Source organism: Hyperolius riggenbachi, chromosome 11, assembly GCF_040937935.1.
Source record: "Hyperolius riggenbachi isolate aHypRig1 chromosome 11, aHypRig1.pri, whole genome shotgun sequence".
Taxonomy (NCBI): Eukaryota; Metazoa; Chordata; class Amphibia; order Anura; family Hyperoliidae; genus Hyperolius; species Hyperolius riggenbachi.
The window spans coordinates 170,896,446-170,914,194 of record NC_090656.1 but is presented as its reverse complement, the minus strand read 5'-3'; the positions used below and the strand labels follow the sequence as shown (position 1 = coordinate 170,914,194).

The following is a 17,749-nucleotide window of genomic DNA, read 5'->3' as shown; positions in this document are numbered from 1 at the left end:
ATACACTTTAAGAGGCACGCTCTAAGCCTAAATATCACTAGGTGGAGGATTGGATGTTGATATATAATACTAGGCAGAGAAGGGTAATACCTGATTCAGTCTAAGAGATAAAGTTAACCCTTGTACACACATCAGATGGAAGTTGTTCAAAATGAATGACTGATTGACCAATTATGGTTAAAGAAGATGGAAGGGAACAACTGAAAATGACGATAAATTACAGTTCTTGGTCACTTGGCAATCTCCTGGTGGATCATTTCGGCTGATGACTGTTCATAATCAAGTGTATCTACAGGATTCCGTAGATCATGAAACAATGCACCTTGGAAGTGTGACAACATGAAAAAAATATCACAAATATCCAACAATTCATCAGTAGTGTACAGTGTTGTGCATACGTGTACCATTGCCAATGACGTGTCACTCGGTCTTCCATCATTCAGCGTTCATTTTGACCAACTTCTATCTGATATGTGTACGGACCTTTAGTGGCCTTTTCCATTACCTGGATCCAGGGTACAGATACGCTCTACAGGTTGGACTTTATGGACACACGTCATCCTTTAACCTAGACAGCTATGGAAGCATCAGTTGGGTGTATCTTTTCCCTTCTGTAAACAGTGCAAATCATTTTCTCCCCAAGAAAATATAAATCATCCATTTGCTGGCAGCAACTTTTTAATAGCACTATTATTTAGGCAGGTTTATGGTTTAAAAAAAATGAAAGATGGCCTCATGTGCTTCAGTTCATAAACACTGGAGAAAAGATATTTGTTGTCTAAAGTATTATATTCCTTCTGGCAAACTACTGCCTGTTACAATCACTGTCACTTTGGGCCACTGATCCTTATAAGGGTTACAGGGAATTTGGCTCAGAAGGCCAACCATTTATGCATTTTTGGGTGATCAGTTATGAGGTTTTCCAATTAAGTTCCAAGAGTTTCCATGGTTCATCAGGGAGATGTTCCTTCAGCATGTCGCTGGTCTTCCATTCGCTTGGCTATGCGATGCACAATGGCATTAGTAGCTTCTAAGAAAAAACAGTGAGGAGTAGACAACTATATAAGGTTCTAAGGCCACCTGTCCAGCTTTCAAAGAAGCAGAGGCCCAATTGTGAGTGGCTGTCTCAACATCAAGGTCTCAACAACCAGATGCTTCACTTCGTTTTTTGCACTTAGGATTTTCTTCTTTTGGTCATTACCCGTAAGTTGTGAGTACATTAATGGATAACACCGAGGTCGATAAGAGCTCACAACTATTGTCATAGGCAACAGAGACACATCCTTCCAGTTTTTATAGATCTGCCTTTGTCAGCAGATTCTTACTAACCACTAGCAACCCATACGATGGGATTTATTCATATGGAGCTGGTCATGTTCCAGATACACCTATGACATGAACAGACATGAGGTAATTTTCATAAGAAGACCATGTCCAAACTCTGGGACAGAACAAGACGTGGGATCATTACTTCCTACCGGATTCATCAACAACACAGCAGTATATTCTATCGTGATAATATTTTCTTTACCTTATTTTTTATCACATAAAACATAGCCCTACAAATAGAAAATCTATGTCATTGATCAAAATACACTGAATTCTCCCAAATTTTGACAACAAAAAAAAATTACATCCTAAGAGATTCAATGTTACAGCTGAGTAAATGGTTGAGACTCCATTAAAATTCTAAGTAATGATCAGATTGCGAAAATGATTTAAGGCATAGTGACAGCCCCAGGGATGTATGGGAAATCTGCACTGTGGCTGCCTGTGTAATCCCTACATACAGCCTCAATGTCAATGCAGTGTGGAGAGGCTGTTAGAAGTCGATTTGGAGCTGAAGAGAGGCACTTGCGTCTCTTATTGTCAGTAGCTCAGGTAACTTTGGTGTATTGAGAATTTGGGGTTTTGAAGGTTTCATAGGTAGAGTTAACAGGATGGACAACATCATCCACCATTAAGGTTTCACCCTATAAATATACATGTAAAAGCTGCAAATCATTTTGTACTACAAATGCTAATAACAATCAGAAATAAACACAGAACACGAATCAGAGATTCCCAGTAGTCTTCATGATTTGCAAGGCTGTCTATATATGTGGTTTCCCTGTAGCCCATGCATGCAGTATGGTCAGGAGCATAATAGCATCTATGCAACTGCCTTTCTGATTGGTGCTCAAGACACAGGAAGCCCATTGGCCATTGCGTCAAGGCATGCTAAAATATAAGGGTCAGATGGCAAATTAGTTACAAAACATACAAGAGGGTGTTGCACCTAGAGAACTTTGAGATACTGTCTTACTTTTCGAACATACTACTGAAAAATCATTTGCTATGGAGAAGAGCCTCTCCAAGCTCTTCTTATGTTTTAGGGTGGACCCAGACATGAAGTAATTTGCTAAGGCAATCTTTGCATATCTTTATAATATGAGTCGATTCCTAAATACTTTATTTCAATCTATTTCATTCTTTTACCGCATAATTTACATGAGGTTTAAAGGAGACAAAATGACTGAAAAGACTAGACAGACTATAAAAGGGAAGATATTCTGCTCCCCAAAAATGCTGTAATTAATGTCAAAATAATTTAGTTCATATTTATAAAAGTTGCAATCAAATGAAGTGGTTGCCACTTACCTAAGGCGATTGCAGATTGAAGCTTTGATCACCATTTTACAAAGGAACGATAAGCTTTTGCCACTTTACAGATTACCCAACAGTGGTCTTCACTTTGCCAGGGGAGAAGGCCATAGTCTTTAATGGACAATAGGTGTTTATTTCAAATACCCTATTCTCTAGTTTTGAACAGATCGCCAATGGTGACTTGACTACTATTTTCTCTACATTGTATAGGCTATTTCTGGGTTTTCGAAGCAAACTATGGCCTAAATGTGATGGCTAGGCAAACCTCTAGCTGTGAACTGTAACTTAAAGCAAACCTGATCTAAAAATAAACCGATGAGATAAACAATTGTACCTAGCCTCCTACTCCTAAAAATTATTATTATTTTTTAGAATCCCAGTTTCATTTCCTGTTTAAAAGCTAAAACAGGTTTAAGGTTTAATTTTCTCAGTTGAATGACAGAGTTTTTTTAGCAGTATCTAAGAGCTATAATCTATGAATTATTAACTTTTCCATGCACTCACAGACTGTTCAGTGTCAGGCAATAGTTTTATGGCTATAATTAGTTATCAGTGAGGGGTATGCTATAGGTCTTGACTAGAATCTAATTTTCATACCTGAATGTTGAACCCTTTTAGTAAGAAAAAGAAGAACATGCACACAGCCTTGTTATCTGCTGTAATGGCACTGTACATACACGTTTATCGCATCATGTCACGTGTCAGTTCAGGTACCCTTTAAGGTAATTACAGTAGGTAATCGTAATCCAGATCGCTGCTCTAGGGTCTTATTTTTTCAAATAGGCGAATAAAGAAGAAATCAGGTTGCCAATGCTTATAGATAAGCCTCTAGGGCCCTTAATCAATTCAATTTTTCTCCTAAGTTTTATCTCCTAGGAGATAATTTTTTGTCTACTATTTAAAACAGCTTTTCAACACTCTTTGATAAAGTACCAAAACGTAGGAGAAAAAGTACTGTCAAAATTATTCTGGGTATTTTCTTGCTTGCCGCTGGCTTAAAAAAATAATTTTATTGATAAGGTGTGAAAATATCGCCTAGGAGAATAATTAGGAGAACAAGTGAATTGAATAGGGGCCTACTGTAGATCTGTTCCAGTCACCGTCAACCTCATTCACAATGTGCAGTATGGAGTTAAAACTGAAAGTAATTCCAACAGATTATTTAGGAATGCGTTCCATACTAGATTTTAAGGTTTTAGTACGATTTGTCAAAACATTTCCATGTGTGCAGCCAGTTTTTGGATGATTAGGTACCCCAAGTCTAGCATATAATTGTACCTCCCAATGGCATAAAAAATACTTATATTACATAGAATATTACCTTGCTCCCAAGCTAGCTACCAAATCTAAACCCAGTTCCAAATATCAGAAATGGTCTAATAGTGTGCTAAACTTTACTAAGGTTTCTGATATTGTGTTGTCCTGTTTTAGTGTTTTTGTTTTTTTACGTGATGTATTACACAGGCACCCAGAGCAGTGACAGCTTTTCAGTGGACAAACCTCTGTGGTATTGCAGCTTGAAATATAACTATTAATAAAATGCATTGTCAACAAAAAAAATGGTTGAGACAACCTGGGGACATGGAATGAACATGTAATTTCAAATTATTTACAAATGTAGCAAAGAGCTGACTGTAGCCCCACTTTTCTCTGTGAGTGAAGTGCAGATTACAGTTTTGAAGAGATAGGATTGAGTCACAGTTAATTATAATTTCTTTTTCTTTAGGAAGTAAAATCATTGTTTGTTAGAAGCTTCTAAGGAAGAGTCAAGGCTGGCTCACTGAGCTAGTATATCTCATTGTCAGAATTGATGTCTGTCTCTTGGTGGTGAATAGAGATGTTCCTTCAGATGGACGTCAGCTGACCCAACACCATTCTGAACTGCTGGGTGCTGTTATTGAGATCTTTGACCCTATCCACCATATCCTTGGCTGCTGATGGGGATGGATACTGAAGTGCTGCTGTCTTGGTGGACAGGACGATCTCCTTGAGCCTGTCACACATTAAATTGCTGTAGTGGGTAACTTTGTTTCTGATGTCCTGAGCTTTGGCTTGGCGTGACAAAGTGTCTCCAATGAAAACCAGCTTGTGAGCGCTTAGGATGACAAATTTGCTGTGGGCCACAAAAATTTTGGGAGGCTGATTGCTGCTGATGGAGCTGTAAAAGGCATCGATGGCGTTGGTGAGTGTAGTGACGTTGGCTTCACACTGCTCCTGGTAGAAGAGAAGTAGCTGCCGATCAGAGCTGCACAGGGTGCTGCGCACTTGGCCATACTGCTGAGGTGGTGTCCAGTTTGACAGGTCATTATCTATAGGTCGGGCAACCTCCTCTTCGAGACGTTCAAACTGCTTCAGCTGAAAACAGAAAAAAAGAATATATTTAACACTAATCAGTGCTGACGTTACAGTCTGTGCTTCATTGACATAAACTGGGCAGAAATTAGGGGGTAAGCTTTACTCCTGTGCTAACCAGGCATATTTCCAATGCTTAAAGAGACTCCGTAACAAAAATTGCATCCTGTTTTTTATCATCCTACAAGTTCAAAAAGCTATTCTAATGTGTTCTGGCTTACTGCAGCACTTTATACTATCACTGTCTCTGTAATAAATCAATGTATCTTTCCCCTGTCAGACTTGTCGGCCTGTGTCTGGAAGGCTGCCAAGTTCTTCAGTGTTGTGGTTCTGCTATGAACTCCCCCTTCCAGGCCCCTCTATGCACACTGCCTGTGTGTTATTTAGATTAGAGCAGCTTCTCTCTTCTCTTATCTTTTACAAGCTGGATAAATCATCCTCTGAGCTGGCTGGGCTTTCACATACTGAGGAAATTCAGACAAGGGCAAAGCTGTTTGCAGGAAGAAATGAGCAGCCTGAAACTTCTGTGAGCTGAAGGGGGAAAGAAACACACAAATGATCTCTTGAGATTCAAAAGGAAGGGTGTATACAGCCTGCTTGTGTATGGATGTATTTTCTATGTGTGGACATACTGTACATCAACCTACTTCCTGTTTTGGTGGCCATTTTGTTTGTTTATAAACAAACTTTTTAAAACTGTTTTTAACCACTTTTAATGCGGCGGGGAGCAGCGAAATTGTGACAGAGGGGAATAGGAGATGTCCCCTAACGCACTGGTATGTTTACTTTTGTGCGATTTTAACAATACAGATTCTCTTTAAGCTGCGCTCACTGGTACAGTAAGGCAAGAAAGTGCACTGGTTTCCTCCTTGCAGCCTCTTTTGGAATTACAGTATGAAGCTTCGGATGTCTTAGGCAGCGCTTGAAAAAAATATTTTATAGCTAACTTTGAGCAAACAATTTCTTTAACAGGATATGAATTGTCCTGTTAGGCATTAACCGAAATTCCACTGAAAGCAACATATGTGTATTTAAAAAATTAAGGGCGATACAGTTTATATCTATAAAGAATAAGTGTTTATGGGGTTGATGTGCTAAAGTGTGGTAATATTGCTGTGCGCAGACAGTGTAGGGCAATATTACCATTACTACCAGTAGCAGTGTACCGCGAGTAAAGCTATTAGCACAACCTGTGGTGCTCGAATAGAGTGAGCGTTGCTATAATAACGCGCATTACTAACGGTAAAGTTTGTTAGTAATCCCCCAACCGTTATCGTTTTTGCAGAAGATTCCTCTGATGCTGCCACATTGGAGAGCACTATAATGTGTGTATGTGTGTGTCCTTCCCTCTCCATGGGACAAAACAGGCTCTACAACTCAGAAGCATGTCTGTACAGTGAAACTGCCAATATTGCTGTCTGAAATCATCACTAATGTTCATTTCAGGCAACGATTTTGTGAATAGTGTAGTAGCTTTGTAGATGCTGGTTATAGGGAACTACATTATAACCATGTACAGCTGATGGTATTGGCTCCTTGGCTAAGCCAGCATAGTACCTGACACAAGCTCTACATACAACAGGTTGAGCCAGCATAACGACTGACACAAGCGCTACATACAGCAGGTTGAGCCAGCATAGTGACTGACACAATCTCTACATACAGCAGCCTGAGCCAGCATAGTAACTGACACAAGCTCTACATACAGCAGGCTGAGCCAGCATAGTGACTGACACAAGCGCTACATACAGCAGCCTGAGCCAGCATAGTGACTGACACAATCTCTACATACAGCAGCCTGAGCCAGCATAGTAACTGACACAAGCTCTACATACAGCAGGCTGAGCCAGCATAGTAAATGACACAAGCTCTACATACAGCAGGCTGAGCCAGCATAGTGACTGACACAATCTCTACATACAGCAGCCTGAGCCAGCATAGTAACTGACACAAGCTCTACATACAGCAGGCTGAGCCAGCATAGTAACTGACACAAGCTCTACATACAGCAGGCTGAGCCAGCATAGTGACTGACACAATCTCTACATACAGCAGCCTGAGCCAGCATAGCGACTGACACAAGCGCTACATACAGCAGCCTGAGCCAGCATAGTAACTGACACAAGCTCTACATACAGCAGGCTGAGCCAGCATAGTGACCGACACAATCTCTACATACAGCAGCCTGAGCCAGCATAGCGACCGACACAATCTCTACATACAGCAGCCTGAGCCAGCATAGTAACTGACACAAGCTCTACATACAGCAGCCTGAGCCAGCATAGTGACCGACACAATCTCTACATACAGCAGCCTGAGCCAGCATAGCGACTGACACAAGCGCTACATACAGCAGCCTGAGCCAGCATAGTAACTGACACAAGCTCTACATACAGCAGGCTGAGCCAGCATAGTGACTGACACAATCTCTACATACAGCAGCCTGAGCCAGCATAGTAACTGACACAAGCTCTACATACAGCAGGCTGAGCCAGCATAGTAACTGACACAAGCTCTACATACAGCAGGCTGAGCCAGCATAGTGACTGACACAATCTCTACATACAGCAGCCTGAGCCAGCATAGTAACTGACACAAGCTCTACATACAGCAGGCTGAGCCAGCATAGTGACTGACATAAGCGCTACATACAGCAGCCTGAGCCAGCATAGTAACTGACACAAGCTCTACATACAGCAGGCTGAGCCAGCATAGTAACTGACACAAGCTCTACATACAGCAGGCTGAGCCAGCATAGTGACTGACACAATCTCTACATACAGCAGCCTGAGCCAGCATAGCGACTGACACAAGCGCTACATACAGCAGCCTGAGCCAGCATAGTAACTGAGAAAAGCTCTACATACAGCAGGCTGAGCCAGCATAGTGACTGACACAATCTCTACATACAGCAGCCTGAGCCAGCATAGTGACTAAAGCTCTACGTACAACAGGTATGAGCCAGCATAATGACTGACACAAGCTCTGCATACAGCAGGCTGAGCCAGGATAGTGACTGACACAAGCGCTACATACAGCAGCCTGAGCCAGCATAGTAACTGACACAAGCTCTACATACAGCAGGCTGAGCCAGCATAGTGACTGACACAAGCTCTACATACAGCAGGCTGAACCAGCATAGCGACTGTCACATGCTCTACATACAGCAGGCTGAGCCAGCATAGCGATTGAAAAAACTCTACATACAGCAGGCTGAGCCAAAATAGCGACCGACACACGCTACATACATCAGGCTGAGCCAGCATAGCGACTGTCACATACTCTTCATACAGCAGGCTGAGCCAGCATAGCAACTGTCACATCCTCTACATACAGCAGGCTGAGCCAGCATAGCAACTGTCACATCCTCTACATACAGCAGGCTGAGCCAGCCTAGTGACTGACACAATCTCTACATACAATAACAGGAGGTGAAGAGGCGCCCAGTTGGTGTATAAAACACTTTAAAAAAAATTCGAAAGAAGGAGGTGGCTTACCTCATAGACGACAAGTCACTTTGGATAAAGACATTTAAAAACAAATAAGCACAGGCAACGCGTTTCATGGGATCTAGCCCACTTCCTCAGGCCAAATCAAGTGCCGCTCTGTTTATCAAGCCCGTGCTTATTTGTTATTAAATTTCTTTATCCAAAGTGACTTGTCATCTATGAGGTAAGCCACCTCCTCCTTTCAAATTTTATTGTTTTTAAAGTGTTTTATACACCAACTGGGCACCTCTTCACCTCCTGTTGTACCCTACACCCCCCCCCCCCCCGCTCCTCAGTGAGGGGAGTTCCACACACCTAACCCTAGGTGGAATTCCACCACCCTATAGGTCCAGAGTGTATGGGATTTTTCTAAGAGAGCGACCGCTTCTAGGATTGCTGGTATACCTGAGTGGAGTCAGGTTAAGATACTCCACCTGCTTAAAGTGCTCGGTTGCCCCTTGTGCAACCTACCTTTGTGAGTATTCCTTTGTTGAACCCCCCCTCTTTTAAATATTCATTTTTCGTGACATACTGCACCATTTGGGCTCCCGTTGTCTGTGTTTTTTTTCCCAGTACTCCATACTTTGCATACAATAGGCTAAGCCAGCATAGCGACTGTCACATCCTCTACATACAGCATGCTAAGCCAACATAGCGACCGACACAAGCTCTACATACAGCAGGCTGAGCCAGCATAGTAACTTACACAAGCTCTACATACAGCAAGCTGAGCCAACATAGCGACCGACCCAAGCTCTACATACAGCAGGCTGAGCCAGCATAGTGACTGACACAAGCTCTACATACAGCAAGCTGAGCCAACATAGCGACCGACACAAGCTCTACATACAGCAGGCTGAGCCAGCATAGTGACTGACACAAGCTCTACATACAGCAGGCTGAGCCAGCATAGTGACTGACACAAGCGCTACATACAGCAGGCTGAGCCAACATAGCGACCGACACAAGCTCTACATACAGCAAGCTGAGCCAACATAGCGACCGACCCAAGCTCTACATACAGCAGGCTGAGCCAGCATAGTGACTGACACAAGCTCTACATACAGCAAGCTGAGCCAACATAGTGACCGACACAAGCTCTACATACAGCAGGCTGAGCCAGCATAGTGACTGACACAATCTCTACATACAGCAGGCTGAGCCAACATAGCGACCGACCCAAGCTCTACATACAGCAGGCTGAGCCAACATAGCGACCGACACAAGCTCTACATACAGCAGGCTGAGCCAACATAGCGACCGACACAAGCTCTACATACAGCAGGCTGAGCCAACATAGCGACCGACCCAAGCTCTACATACAGCAGGCTGAGCCAGCATAGTGACTGACACAAGCTCTACATACAGCAAGCTGAGCCAACATAGCGACCGACACAAGCTCTACATACAGCAGGCTGAGCCAACATAGCGACCGACACAAGCTTTACATACAGCAGGCTGAGCCAACATAGCGACCGACACAAGCTCTACATACAGCAGGCTGAGCCAACATAGCGACCGACACAAGCTCTACATACAGCAGGCTGAGCCAGCATAGTGACTGACACAAGCTCTACATACAGCAGGCTGAGCCAGCATAGTGACTGACACAAGCTCTACATACAGCAGGCTGATCCAACATAGCGACTGACACAAGCTCTACACACAGCAGGCTGAGCCAACATAGCGACCGACACAAGCTCTACATACAGCAGGCTGAGCCAACATAGCGACCGACACAAGCTCTACATACAGCAGGCTGAGCCAACATAGCGGCCGACACAAGCTCTACATACAGTAGGCTAAGCCAGCATAGTGACAAGCTCTACATACAGCAGGCTGAGCCAGCATAGCGGCCGACACAAGCTCTACATACAGTAGGCTAAGCTAGCATTGTGACTGACACACGCTCTACTGTACATACAGCAGGTTTAGCCATCATAGTGACTGACACAAGTATATGGTGGGCGTGACATTTGCAGTGCAATGTATAAACTATTTCCATGCTCCACCTTTGCCACTGCCTCTTTCACCACCCTAGCCACATTTTTTTTCTCCTGTAATGCTGGGGAATGTAATTTAGCCTCTCGTGTTCTTCTTGCCTCGGAAGTCACATGGTCTCTCCTGACTGAGCAACCCTGCAGCAAAAGCTACACAAAGCAGGAACAGAATCTGCACTGCAATTCAGCACAATTACCCCATGAATACAGTATTCTGTAAAAAACTTTGCTTCTATACATAGTTTATATATATCGCACGCTTCCCATAGCAGGTCAAAACTTATGTGTCCTCTAATGCTCACTGTGCCCTTACTCATTTGTCTAGCATAATCCTTTGCCTCTATTCATTCATCTCCGTTATTTCAGCACAAACAGCTGTATATCTCTAACACTTGTATCTGGATCTGAGATCTGTAAATTATAAATCTGATCTATACATCATTACCCAGGCAAAGGCTGAGTCGCATGAATGACTTTATAAAATGGATCTGTAAAAGCATTTCTGTCGCTGGGAAAAGATGAAGTGCAGGCAATGAGGGGTCACAGCAATTTCAACGATTTGTAGTGCAGCTGCTAAGTGATTCATTTTCAGCGGAGTTTTGAGCTAGCTAAAAAAGCAATACCTCCAATAGCTGCTAATGTTTTTCAATGCGGCCGCTAATGACCATGTCACAGCAAGGATTTGTAGCTACACAGACATGGCCTGTGGCTAGTTAAAAAATGACTGGAGAGAATAAAATGTAAGCAGGAGTGACAAGTGACCAAACTCTCCCAAAATGCTCATTTACCCCCAGGAGGGCAAGCGGAGTCTGTAAAAGCAGTTGGCTGATGGTGTAATGGTTAAGGGCTCTGCCTCTGACACAGGAGACCAGGGTTCGAATCTCGGCTCTGCCTGTTCAGTAAGCCAGCACTAATTCAGTAGGAGACCTTTGGCAAGTCTCCCTTACACTGCTACTGCCTATAGAGCGCGTCCTAGTGGCTGCTGCTCTGGCGCTTTGAGTCCGCAAGGAGAAAAGCGCAATATAAATGTTATTTGTCTTGTCTTGTCTAAACGCAACATTTAAAGCTCCCTCTCCAGGTACAGACCTAAATATATTGTCTAATAGCTTACATTTGCATCTGTGTATCACACAACTGTTATGTTTGTGTGCAATATGGATGAAAATCCTGTCTTGATATTGTGATTACATAACCTGAAGCAACAAAGTACAGGAAGTAGTTTTCAAGCTCTTTGGGTGTGGCTGCTGCAGATGACATCATTTCACTGTTCAGAGAGCAGGGTGGCAGGCACATACTGAATTGGAACATCTAAACATTGCAGTGAAGTCTGCATTACAGGAAATAACCAGGAGCTTGGGCTTTCAACCAGGTACTGCAAAAGTGATTCATCTCTCTATTGAGCCCCTGAAATGAAGGGATTGTGTTATAAAAATGTTTTAGCTGCCTCACATTTTTATGTAATCGTTTAGATCACCCCACTGGTTTAAAGCTGAAAGTTTCCCCTTTAACTGCATCTGAGTTGTTTAATTTAAAATTCCTTGTGGTAATGTACAGAACCAAAATTAGTAAAAGTTGTCTCTGTCCAAATATATATGGACCTAAAGCCCCATCTACACCATACAATTGTTTGTCCGATTCGATTCAATTTGTTTCATTGATTCGATCCGACATGTCCAATTGGGATTTGATTCGATTCAATTTGCCATTGTTTTGCATCCCGATCGGACATGTCGGATTGAATCGAATCAATGAATCAAATCAAGTCGAATTGGACAAAAAATTGTATGGTGTAGATGAGGCTAAACTGTATATCATAGCTATCTATATGAGTGATATCTGTAGCTATCAGAAACTAGGGCCCTTATCACACTGACAGTCCTTTTCTAAATACCTCAACCACTTGTGCAAAATCACCAGCATGCAACTAAACATTAGTAAATTGATTAGAGCATTTTGTTGCACTGTGTTAGCTGCTGAGTGTCACCAGTGACTTGGCTGGCAACATACCTCCTGCCATTATCTGTTCACACAATTGTATTCTGGTGCTTCCCTCACTAGTGATGTATTACCACAGAGGTAATAGCCAAGAATTACCCTTGTGGAACGGGCCCAAAGGAGGCCATACACTAATAATAGATGGCCACCAGATTAAACCTTCAGATAGATCCCTCTTTGATTAAATCGGATTTTAGAAGTATCAAATCCTTCCACACTGTACACAGATTTTACGTAGATTTCAGCATGAAAGTCACTGACTATCTATGGAGCCACACACAGGCTGCAGGGCCCCTAGGTCTGTCCATCTAGGTGCTCCCCCACTACCCCCATACAGAGTTTTGGCATTGGTGCTTACACTCATCTGTCCACTTCTCTATAGCCACCGGGCTCTCCTCTCCTCCTCTTCTCTTCCAGTGCACTGATGTTCCATGACAAACACTAGAGGCTGAACACTACATGCCTCTGGGCCTCTAGTGTTTGTCATGGGACTCAGACGCCCTAAAAGAGATAAGACCGGGAGGAGCGCCAGTCAGGTGAGTGTAAGCTTCACTGCTATGGTGAGTGTAGGCCTCACTGACATGGCTATCGATAGAGGACATGTGACGGCAGACAAGTGAGTGTAAGTACCACTGCCAACACACTGCATGTCAGTCGTCCTACAATCGAATTCTGCTACCGCCGCGCTCCTGACCTGCCACTGATCTTTAACTTCCATTTGGGGTGATCAACCAATTCAATTGATTTCAGCCTGGATATTAATTGATCTAGCATCGTCTGCGCTATCGATTTCTAGCAGATTGGATTAGAGTGATATTGATGGTAAATATTGTTGAGTATATGGCTGCATTAATGGGCAACATTTGTCACCAGTAGCTGTTTCATCGGCATAGAATGCAAGACCTCTAGCAGCTGTAAGGATACATGGATGAAATAAGAATGTGGTGGTGATTTCAGGGATGTGGAGTCAGAACAAAAATTATCCGACTTCTCAGTTTTCATAAAACCACCAGCTCCAGCTACCCAAAAGTGCTCCGACTCCTTAGTCTAATTATTACAAAGGCGTGGATTTGGTTCAAAAATCATCCAACTCCTCAGTGTATTGAAATCACTGACTCCGACTCCGTGTACCCAAAATTGCTCCGACTTTTTTCGACTCCGACTCCACAGCCCTGGGTGATTTGTCACATAATGCCATGAACAGCAACAGACTGCCATGTCACCATGGCCCATGTGCCAGTGTGCTTATAGTACAAGGCCTACAGACAGATGTATCTTAGGGATACCTGCTGCTGCTCCAGATGGCCTTTCCCTTGCCGAATGATGTTTCCTTTCTCCAGCAGCTCCTTCTGGGTTTTTTCAAACTCTTCTTTACCCTGCATAGGAAGACATTATCATTTACTCTCTATATACTATGTATATATTGTCTTAAGTCATAAAGAACAAAATTACCTTTCTTAATACTGTATGAACTGAATACATCAGGCCAAATTTATATCATGGGCTTATAATCATTCCTTGATATCGAGCTTGAGGAAACATTGTATATACAGGTTGAATTTCCTGTTAGCCACATTGTATTCTGGCTGTCAGATGCTGCTTGTCTGGCAACCCTAGGGGTCCGTTCACATGGGCGCTTGCACCACGATTACCATCAGCTGTGACCATCGTTATAGCGCTGCTCAAATCTGATCCCGATTTTTCCCTAATAAAATATGAGTCACTGCTCTAAATAAGGGGGATCTGCAACCCCGAGATCCATGCAGAGACACAAGTTCTCTTACAAAAGCTAATTATCTATATTGAAAGGATGATCTTTTTGGAACAGGTGAATTCGTAACTTGGTAATCCTGTCATGTATGATAGAAATGGGTTAGAAAACCCCTGAACTAAATCAAGTAAGAAAGATGTAGAGAAGAGCAATGTTCTATTGTGCTAAACTGCTACATGACACCATGGGGCAGCATTACTCATGGTAGATTTTCACCTGACATGTTCATGAATGATTTTCTCTACTGATGAGGATCTAGCATGTGCGAGAGTCTTGAATAGACCAATGGAGATCAGTTCAAAGTCAAGGCATAGGGAAGCAAACGTCTCCAAACCAGTGTTGAACCATGCCTGGCTATTCTTCACCACTGCACTTCATTTGCTTCGCTGTCCTTTGTCTATATCATAAATCAGCCCACATGCCATAAAGAAGCATTGAAGGATGACTATTCCATACAGATTACACAGAAGGAAAACGGTATTTATTAACAAGTTGCAATTGCTAAGGTCATATGCTGTAACTTGGAGACTGTGTTGTGTTAAAAGAGTCACAATGTTTGTTCAGCTAGAATTAAAAAGCAGCCTTTATAATTATTTCTTTCTCTTTTTTTCTACTGTGTTTGACTACAGTGTGATAAATTAAATGAACTGAATGTGTAATTTAATCTAACAGCACTTGCAGAGCTGTTCGTAATCAAATTAATTATCCATTTGCTTCTACTTTGTTATTCTTTTTAAGTAATGTTTAATTGCACTGTTAAGAGCTTGCTACTCTGTATACTGCCACTAGGTGGGGCTGGCGCATTTTCTAGTATTTGACATCCACATAATCTAGGGCCTTATCCTGCATAGCTGCCTGTATACAGTAATACTGTGTGTGTTACAAGCGGTTTTCATCTCTTATTTATGTGCTGTTATGTACCGCATATATCTTAGTGTATCTACAATTCATTTCTACAATTTTCCACTAAAAAAATATGCAATTTTTTAAATACATTTAGCAGCAGAGCATTTGCCTGCAGAAAACTCTCACAGATGTATTATCCTTACTTGTTCCAGAATATTAAAGCATGGATGAAAGCTGATGCTGGTGTGTGAAATTAACTTTTCCAATGAAAGCATGTTCTCTTCTCATGCTGTGAGCCATACGGGAATGCTGCATTGGCTTGAGGACATATGGGGCATGAGGGTCTCAGGTGAACACAATGGAGCCATACAAGCAGGTGAGCAATGTGCGGGTAATGTGACACCATCCAGCAGATAAAAGGGACATTGATATCATGGTTATGGACAGGCAGGTACACGGTAATGTACATGTTCCTGCAAGAACAAAACACATGCCTCTGTTGTACTGAACAACCTGACTGCTTGATACAATATTTGTGTTTCAGGGCTAACTTCAGACACAAATGTTTCCAAAGCCTTTGTTAAAATTGGGTAATCAGTCACTTGGGCACCCGATGCAGGTAGCAGCTGATCTACTACACAGTGCATGAGTGCCGGGTACCCAGATTAGTTTCAGGCACCTAATGCCTAACCTACCTCACCTCCCATTGCCTCCATAAGTAGATTGGGAAATGAGGTAGGCTAGGCATTAGGTGAGGGGAGTTCTTTTTAAGCACGTAGGGGGATTAGGATTAGGCATTGGGTAAGGGTTAGGGACCTACAGGAAGGGGAGGGGGGTAGGGCTAGGCATTACGTGAGGGGTTTAGGCACTTATAGTGGAAGTTCAAGTGAGAATGGGTGCCAGCTAGCGTGCAGCAAAATATCAGTCATTTAAATCCCCTATATTTTCCAAATAGGATCACCTAACGACGCCCAACTGAAGCGGCGTGCTGCCATATGTACTCCTGTGATGGCACACCACAAGGAGATGTGTTTTTTATGTCCCTATAAATTTGACTAGCTTTTCTAATACTTGGTCAGGAGCCCCATCCCAGTCATTCCCTGCAGCACAGATTTCCAGAGCTGCACATAGCAATCCAATCAAAAAGCTGTCTGTGCCCCGTCTACTTGCAGTCTGAACAGCATGATGATGATTAGATACGGCCAATGAGGTGCTAATAATTCTGGCTTGCATGCAGATTTCATGAAAACTTTGTGCAGCTTGGCACTGAGCCAGTAAAACACATTTCCTAATGATTTTCCAAGGTATATATAATTTGCTTTAAATATGCATCCAGGCCTAAATTATTAAGATCTGAGGACATTTAAAATAAATATAAAGCGTCTAACGAAAAATAAAAGATACTTAACTATGGACAGGGAAGGCTCTAGATCAGGGGTCTCAAACTCAATTTACCTGGGGGGCCGCAGGAGGCAAAGTCAGGATGAGGCTGGGCCGCATAAGGAATTTCACAATCGCGGCGCATCACCGCCTCTGCCCGCCCCTCTCACTCTTCCTTCACAGAGAGGGGCGGGGAGAGGTGGCGATCCGTGCGGCGATTGGCGTCAGGAGGGGCAGAGCTGAAAGCTCTGCCCCTTCCAGGAAATGCCGGTGGATTTCCCCCCGGGCGATTTGGGGGCTCTGCAGCCCTCGTTTAGCGACGGGGATGCGGCGGATTACTTGGGAGCACTGAAGCGAACTATAAGGAAGCTTTTGCCGGTGAGGGCCACAAAATATTGTATCGAGGGTCGCAAATGGCCCGCGGGCCGCGAGTTTGAGACCCCTGCTCTAGATCCTATAGCTCCTTCCCTGTCCTCTCTTGTTCCAGCGCTGTCACCCCGTTTAAATTTGCTGCCTTTGGAGGCTTCTGAAGTATTCGTGTTCTGTGAGAAATCCAGAGCGATGGACCTGATGCATTGACAAATGGAATGGAGGGTCATGGATATAAAACGGGTGCCTTGTAAAAACTGATCCATTCCACAGATCATTTTTTCCAAGGATCGTTTTTTTATCCGTACAGTGTGAACCGGGCCTTAAAGTGCCTATGAGGTGTAGGTATCATTCAGCTGCCCAGTCAGCTGGACGCAGAGCGAGCTGAATAATGGCTCACCCTGCTGCTGCTGAATCGCCGGGCAGTGTTAAATACTGTTCCCCCTCCGAGTTGAAGCAACTCGGAAGGAGAAGCAATTAATCGCCATATTCCCGAATCACCCGTACGCAGAGCGCGGACTGTAGTATTACTGCCATAGCCTTGCCTTCATTTGGGGCTAAGTGGCCCAGATGACCTGATTCGCCTATAAGCTGTATTGAGCGCAACTGTTGATGTAAATTCTAATGATGATAATGGTCAGTTACAGCGCTCACCACCGGTACAGCTGTGAAGTGGTGTGGAGCGCAGCATTATAGCTACATACTGTGAAGGATGGTACTTTACTACATGACAACAGAAAGGGGACAAAGGATAGTTCAGAACTAACAAAAAAAAAAAATCACAATTTAAAGCGGAATTGAACTCACGCATTTTAAAGTCTTTATTCCACAGAGTGATTCAGAAGATGGGAAGCTCCATACTGTGCATGCGCAGAACAAAGCTGCCCTTCTTTGGAAGGACT

The 17,749-nt window shown here is 43.2% G+C and overlaps 1 protein-coding gene across 4 annotated transcripts in view; it reads right to left on the bottom strand.

The window, feature by feature from the left end:
• Window positions 1-660: 660 nt before the first annotated feature.
• BCAR1 (BCAR1 scaffold protein, Cas family member) overlaps window positions 661-17,749 on the bottom strand; it is a 240,226-nt gene continuing 223,137 nt past the window's right edge. For all 4 annotated transcript variants that reach the window (XM_068260774.1, XM_068260773.1, XM_068260771.1 and 1 more), the window contains exons 6-7: window positions 13,768-13,857; window positions 661-5,001 (exon numbers count right to left, since the gene is read on the bottom strand). In XM_068260774.1, the coding sequence (XP_068116875.1) occupies window positions 4,492-5,001; window positions 13,768-13,857 (600 nt within the window). In that variant the 3' untranslated portion in view covers window positions 661-4,491. The remainder of the gene's footprint in view (window positions 5,002-13,767; window positions 13,858-17,749) is intronic.